General features: G+C 51.7%; 1 protein-coding gene across 1 annotated transcript; it reads left to right on the top strand.

The window, feature by feature from the left end:
• Positions 1 to 2,559: 2,559 nt before the first annotated feature.
• On the top strand, positions 2,560 to 6,372 carry ODF3L1 (outer dense fiber of sperm tails 3 like 1). Its single transcript, XM_008157045.3, has 4 exons — positions 2,560 to 2,855; positions 3,657 to 3,767; positions 4,832 to 4,945; positions 5,738 to 6,372. Exons 1-4 carry the CDS (start codon positions 2,735 to 2,737, stop codon positions 6,214 to 6,216), a joined length of 825 nt encoding a protein of 274 aa, XP_008155267.2. The 5' UTR covers positions 2,560 to 2,734; the 3' UTR covers positions 6,217 to 6,372.
• Positions 6,373 to 6,729: the final 357 nt, after the last annotated feature.

Here is a 6,729-nt window from a genome sequence, read left to right as displayed (position 1 = left end):
CTGTCCCATTGTGGATGATGTTAACTTACATTACTTGGTTGATGTGCTTCCTGCCAGGATTCTCTCTGTAAAGCTACTGTTTTCCCTTTGTAATTAATAAGCATGTGCCAACATTGAAAGGTCGGTTGAGGAAGAAGAGCCAGGAAGAAAGCTTGTGAAGGCTCATGGGGACATGGAAGGAAGACCAGAAGTCTTAGAACCAGGAGGAGGTGCTACAAGGAGGGGAGAATGGTCAGTCAGTTTGGTCCAGTACTGCTGAGAGGTTAATTGGGTGAGGGTGAAAGTGTCCATTGGTTGCAACTTCCACATGCAGATCATAGTTGAGGTTGAGTGATGGGCCTGAAGCCAGCCTGTGGAGAGTCGAAGCATGAAAGGGAGGTGAGAACAGACAACAGGGAAATGCTGTGGACTGGAGGGATCCAGGTAGTGATAGAGAGGTGTGCGGGGCCAGGGACATGGTCTGTAATAGATGAAAGAATGTAGGATATGTAGAGTGAGCTAGGAAGGGGCCAGATGAGGGGTTAAAGCAAAGAGAGGAACCATGGAGAGCAAAATGTTCTTGAGCAGGCAGATGAGGTGAGAGAAGTCTTAGAGGGTCCTTCCCCGCCCAGAGGGAAGTGAGAGCAGGTGATGGTGTGGCAGGGAGAGACCTCACTTTTCTTAGCTGAGGAGGAGGTGGAGCAGGGCTGGAGGGAGGGCCAGGCATGGAGAGGGGAATGAGCCATGCTTGAAATGATCTCTGGAAAGGGAGACAGCAAGCTGACGAGAGTGGAGATGGGAGGGAATGACATGAAGGCAAATCTAGTGTTCAAGAGCCATGAGTTTTCAGCTCCTTTTTGACAGGGAGTAGACACTGCCTGGTGGGTACTGAGGAGACAAGGGACCCTCTACCTTGGGCTCTCAGGGGCAGGCGTATGGGAGACAGAACAGAAGCTTTGGAGAGGACCGAGGTCTGTCTCTAGGGGTTAGACTAGCTGGAGGGAAGGGAGCTTCTGCATTTAGAGCAGAAGCAGGGGTGTAGAGCAGTTCAGTTTTTCCAAGAGAGCTGTACACAGGGATGACAGCCAGGAGCAATGCAGGGGTGGGGGGTGGGAGGAGTGGAAGGAAGGCTCCCTGGGTTGAAATACCAGGAAACTCCTCCTCCGTCTTCCCTCCCCACCAAGACCAAGAAGGTGGAGCTCCCGGCCCCACATCTGGCCCCTATTGGCATGAGACCATCAGGGCTCTAGCCCAGTAAACTCACAGCTTCCTCCAGGAAAAGCTGACAAGGATGGGGTGTGGAGGCGGCACTGCCCATGGCCCCGGACGAACTGAAGTAGGGCCAATCCCCACTTTGCCAAGCCTCACCTCTCCAGAAATCAGAGGCTCGGCTACTCCATAGGTGATGTGAGGGCATGGGCAGCCTGATGCTGTTGGGGAGAGAGCTTGCCATCTGTTCTGAGCCTTCTGGTCCGACAAGGGGATTTTGGAATGCCAGCATGTATGGCTGGTCCACTCCACGTCTTCCCTGCGCCTGCTGGTGTGAATAAGTGCTCAGCATATTTTGGTTTCCATTAGATCAGAGGCTATGATCCAAAGAGAGCCCTGGGGTTTTGTCCTGGTTCTGTTTCTGCTACTGATGTGAGGAGAAAATTTGGGCAAGTCCTTCTCTTTTTTGGGTCTCAGTTTCCTTATCTATGTACTGGTGTTGTGACAGACACCCTGTCTAAAGCCAGTTGTCATCTGTTCTCAGAATAGAAACCCCTCTTCCCTGCTTCCCACCAAAGCCAATCTGAGCTATGAAGTGGTTGGTATAAGCAGGCCCTGAGCCCCTCAAAACTCGGGATTTTAAGGGTGAAGAGATCTCCAGCATTTCCTCCGCCCAGGGGCTCATACATCAATGGTATGCTTTCTCTCATACGCCCCTCCACCCTGGGGTGCTCCTGACTACAGGCACAGGAAGTGGCTTCTTAAGGCCTCAGCACTACCCCTCCATCCTCCTTTGTTTGTTTCTCATTCCCTGCCTGAAATGCCAGCATCAGGCAAGTATTCCTTGAGCTAGACATAGATTTCTACAGATACTGGCCTTGGGATAAAATCTGGGAAGCTATTGGACCTTAGTGTGAAATAATTGCCTTGATCCTTTCCCAAGGAAAAACAGACTTTGGTAGAAGGGAGGGCCTAGGTGGGAACCTTGGGGGATAGGTAGGAGAGGCAGGAGGTAAAGGGCCACCCTAGGGGGCTATGCAGGCTCCAGGAACCCTTGACCCATGACCTACCTAGTCTTTCTATTCCTTTTCCCACCCCTAGGGCACCCACTAGGAGGGAAGATCTGGCTCTGTCACTCCACTTCTCTGTTTTCCTTCCCTGACCCAGTGTCCTGGGGACCCTTCAGGTTGGGTCGAATTCTCAGGGTTCTACGACTGAGCTGCTAGCATAGAATTTCTATGCCACAGTTCAGGCACCATGGCAACGGACAGAAATAAACACCGTGCTTCACAGTCTAGGTTCTGCAGTGATGTCATCTCCAGGTCCTGTCTCCTGGGCCCTGTGGCTTGCTGCACCCTAGACTGTCTCAGCTGCTCAAGCTGGAGTACTGTCTTCCTTCTCAGCCCCCACCACACCTCTGGAGTGGGGAAGAGTGGACGCAGGAGCTTGGGCAGGGGAACCTGAAATAAGCCCCACACCAGCCTAGCTCCTTTCCTGCCACTTAGATGTCTCTGTAGCTGCTATTGTCCCTTCCTTGGTTCCAGCCATGAAACTGCCCAAGGGGTCCAGGAACTCTGTATTCTATGGGCAGCGCCCAGAGAAGAAGGAGCAGGTGCCCTCATGGCAAGAGGTGAAGCAGACCCCTGTGATCATGGCGATGATCAAAGGTGAGAGCAGAACCCCCCTGACCCTGCCCTGAGCTTGGGCCCATGGCTTTCTCTGCTGGGCTGCCTTGTCTCTTGCAGACTTTCTTTGACGTCCACAGAAGATGTGTGCCTCCAAGCTGAACTTTGCAGGCAGTGATTAAACTGCTGGGAATTTTCAGGGAGGAGGTAGGAAAGGAAGGGAGGATGTGGCATGGAGTGAAGCCAGCTTTAATAAAAGGCTATGGATTTATTGGAGCCTTTAACCCAGCTTTAGCTCCACCCCCCCGCCTTCCCTTGAATCTTAATCTCAAATGAAAGCAGAAACATTAATTTTTACTACATTGTTAATGACTGATTATTGCTCTGTTTGGGAGGTGGTTTAGTGCATGGTTAAATGTTTGAGCTCAGTTGGCTGGTTGTCTCAGAATTTTCACATTACCAGCTTGTGTGACTTTGGGCAAATTGATATTTTTAAGCCTCAGTTTTCTCATCTGTAAAATGGGAAAGATGATAGTATCTATCTTACAGAGTTGTTGGGAGGCTTAACTGAAATGATTCATATAATATGCTTAGTGTACTACTTGGCACAGAATAAGTTAATTGTAACTATTCCTTTCTTATTATGCATTGCCTAGCCAAGGAAATTACACTTCACCTTGGAACACTGCCTTTCAGGCAAGGAAGCAGCTCGATGGGCGGATCTGAGGTAGTGGGACATCAGTGGGAGCAAAGACCCTGATGTTCTCATGGAGCTCGGTACTTGGGGCTTCCTGCCTCTGATCTGGTGGCCCAGAGTGAGCATTGCTCTGTCTGCTCTCGTAGGTCCGGGGCCTGCCAAGTACTTGCGGCCATCCTGCACAGGCTACCTAGGCCACGACAGCTCCATGTTCCAGGAGCCAGCCTGCACTCTGCACACTAAGCACTCAGAAAAGCGTGAGTGTCCCCCACACCTTGGGTGTAGGGTTATTGTTAGATGTTTGGGGGTGGCAATGAGAGGAAAGGAGCCATTATCTGTAGCCACAGGTCCCTGGGAATGCAGGCCTGCCCCGAACTGGACACCAAGGTTATCTGCTAGGTCCAGATGGATGTCAGCAGTGATGCCCGAGTGACCCACCCCTCTGAAGGCAACTCTGTGGGCATCTTCCAACTGGACCTCCTGTGGGAGCTTTAGAGGGATGTTGTCACTGTCCAGCTGGCAGAGCAGAGTCTCCTTTCTGTCTGGCTTTTATGGATTCACTTGCCACAGCAGCTGGGCAGGAATAGCTGGAGACTGGGGGAAAGTGGTGAGAATGGTGGCCCCCAAGGCTTTCCAGGTGGCTTGGAACCCCTTGTAAGGGTAGGAGCATTGGATCACAAAAGAGCTGGAACTGCTGGCCTTGGGCAGAAGTATGTATCTGGGGGTCTGAGATCTAGGTTGCCTGCCAGACCCCTTCCTTGGCCAGCAGTTCCAGCTCTTGTCAGCAGGGCACCCCCATGACTGAAGCGGGGCCCCCTTTTTTATTGTTTACAGTGTTCCCCATCCCTCCCTTTCCGCCCTGCACCCAGTCCTCATCCCTCCCCAGGCCTTCACGACACTATAGTCTGTGTCCATGGGCTATGCATATATGTCCTTTAGTTAATTTCTTCCCTTTCCCCCTCCCTCCCCCTCTCTAAGGTCTCTCAAGTCTGTTCCATGCATCCATGCCTATGGACCTATTTTGTTCATAAGCTTATTTATTTTGAGCCCCTTTTTAAAACTAACAATAGCCACCGTGCCTATTATGACCCCTTGGCACCAATCACTGGCCAGTGGACTAAGCTGCTATGCAGCTGTCCCTCTGGACAAGTTCTTGAGAATGTTAAAAGCCCCATTTTACAGATGAGTCGAATTCTCAGGGTTCCCAAAACACCCAAGAGCCTGAGGAATTGAGAAGGAACCCTTCGCTCCTTTCTTGGGGAGGAGGGTCTCACCTGGGGACAGACTCTGGGACTGACTGAGCTCTGTGTCTGCCTTGCAGGGATAATGGACATATGCAACCCTGGGCCTTGCTATTTATTGAACCCTAAAATAACTCGGGTTGGACTGTCCAGCTGCCCGCAGATCTCCATGGAGGGACGCATCTCTAACCTGTGTAAGATGGGATGGGGGTTGGGGTTGGGAGGTTGAAGAATGGAGGTCTACCCTTAGGACCTGAGCGGGGGCAGAGGATCATGACTCCCCTCTCCAGGTGTGTCTGTGGATGCTGGCATCTCCCTGCAATGTCACATCAAGACGCTGATGTCACCATGTCTGTGTCACAGTACTTACGTATTGAGGCCAATGTTATGCATATGTGTCAGGGGTGATTGTTATGATATAAGTGGGGCTCATAGAGGGGCAGCAATATCGCTATGCTAATGAGCTCATGGACTGCAGTGATTTCAGGATGTTTTCTTGGTGTTGCCATGGGGACAATGTCAGAATGCTGACAGCTCAAGGTGACATACTGATGACACTTGTGTTTTTTTCTTTTTGTTAATCCTCACTCAAGAATTTTTTTCCCCCGTTGATTTTTAGAGAGATTCGAAGGGAGGGGAAGAGACACAGAGAGAGAAACATCGATATGAGAGAGACACATTGTTGGTTGCCTCCCGCATGCACCCTGACTAGGCTGGGGATCAAGCCTGTAACCGAATACGTGCCCTTAACCAGAATCGAACCTGAGACCCTTCAATCAATGCTCTAACCACTAAGCAACCGACTAGGGCGTGGTTTTTATATTATGACAATAGTGTCACATTCTAATGTCAGGATGGCCTAAGTCCCTCACCTGCCCATAGCTCCGTGTAGGGTTGCATGTCTCCCTGTCCAAAGCTAAGGTGGCTCTAGTGAAGTCACATCAGGCTAATCAACGCCTCAGTTCCCCACCTTTGCCCACTTTCAGGCCTGAGCTCCACCCCAGCCTCCTGCCACTACTGCTGGGAGAAGACCCACCCTCCTGGAGAACGCAGGGCTCCGCAGTACACTTTCGGCCAGCGGTGCCCATACAGAGTAATGGAGCCCAACCCGGCCCCCAACCACTACCAACTGCCACTCTTGCTGGGGCCCGACATCCCCATCAACCGAGCTGCTCCTTGCTATAGTTTGGCCTCCGCAGACAACCGGTTCTACAAGAAGAACGTGGCGGGAGGTCCTGGGCCAGCCATGCACACCCGCCCTGAGCCATCTGTCTACCAGAACCGCAGCCCCATCTACAGCATGGCCAAGCGCTTTGCCTACCCCATGGACCACACCCCTCAGCCTGGACCGGGGTCCCATGATGTTCAGCTGGTCACAGTGCACAAACCCCGCACACCTTCCTTCACCATGGGTGTCAAACACTCACCCTACCTGTGCCCGCTGGTCATTGACATTCACAACTGAGGGCCCTCCGGGTGTTCTCACTCACTCCTCCCCACAGAAGGTATTTTCTATACCAAAACGAGCAACTCACCAAGGTTTTGAGTAGCAGAACTGATGCCTGCTGTGTTTAGCACACAGAAAGTGTTAGATAAATATTTTTATTTTTTTATTTCTTCATTTTGTAAATGTTCATGACTGCTTCCTTTGGGCCCTGCCCTGGATGAGGGGTGGGAGTACTGGGAGGCATGACAAGTCAGCGTCTGGGAGAAGTTCTGTTCTGGCTCATCAGGGGAGGCCACATGTTCTCAAGAAGCCGTGGGCAGAGGTTCCAGAGAGCTGAGTCCTAACGCTGCCACTAATGTGCTGTGTGATCTTGTGCAGCTTCCGCCCACCTCTGGGCCTTGGGGCTGCGTTTTGTGCAGTGAGGGTGGGGGGAAGACCTGGAGGATGTTCAAGTTTCCTCTAGGTCCAGAACTGCGTGATTCTGAATCCTGACAGTGCTCAGTGCTCAGTGCCTTGGAGGGGAGAAGGGAA

Source organism: Eptesicus fuscus, chromosome 5 (assembly GCF_027574615.1).
Source record: "Eptesicus fuscus isolate TK198812 chromosome 5, DD_ASM_mEF_20220401, whole genome shotgun sequence".
In the NCBI taxonomy this organism is placed as follows: domain Eukaryota; kingdom Metazoa; phylum Chordata; class Mammalia; order Chiroptera; family Vespertilionidae; genus Eptesicus; species Eptesicus fuscus.
Note: the sequence above shows the minus strand (reverse complement) of the source record. Positions and strands in the feature narration are given on the sequence as shown.

What these genes read in the sequence shown, in the direction of transcription:
- ODF3L1 (XM_008157045.3), top strand. Translation starts at nt 2,735, where the DNA reads ATGAAACTGCCCAAGGGGTCCAGGAACTCTGTATTCTATGGGCAGCGC. An exon ending in CACTAAGCACTCAGAAAAGC is followed by an intron (nt 3,768 to 4,831) that starts GTGAGTGTCCCC and finishes TCTGCCTTGCAG; the next exon opens with GGATAATGGACATATGCAAC. An exon ending in GGGACGCATCTCTAACCTGT is followed by an intron (nt 4,946 to 5,737) that starts GTAAGATGGGAT and finishes GCCCACTTTCAG; the next exon opens with GCCTGAGCTCCACCCCAGCC.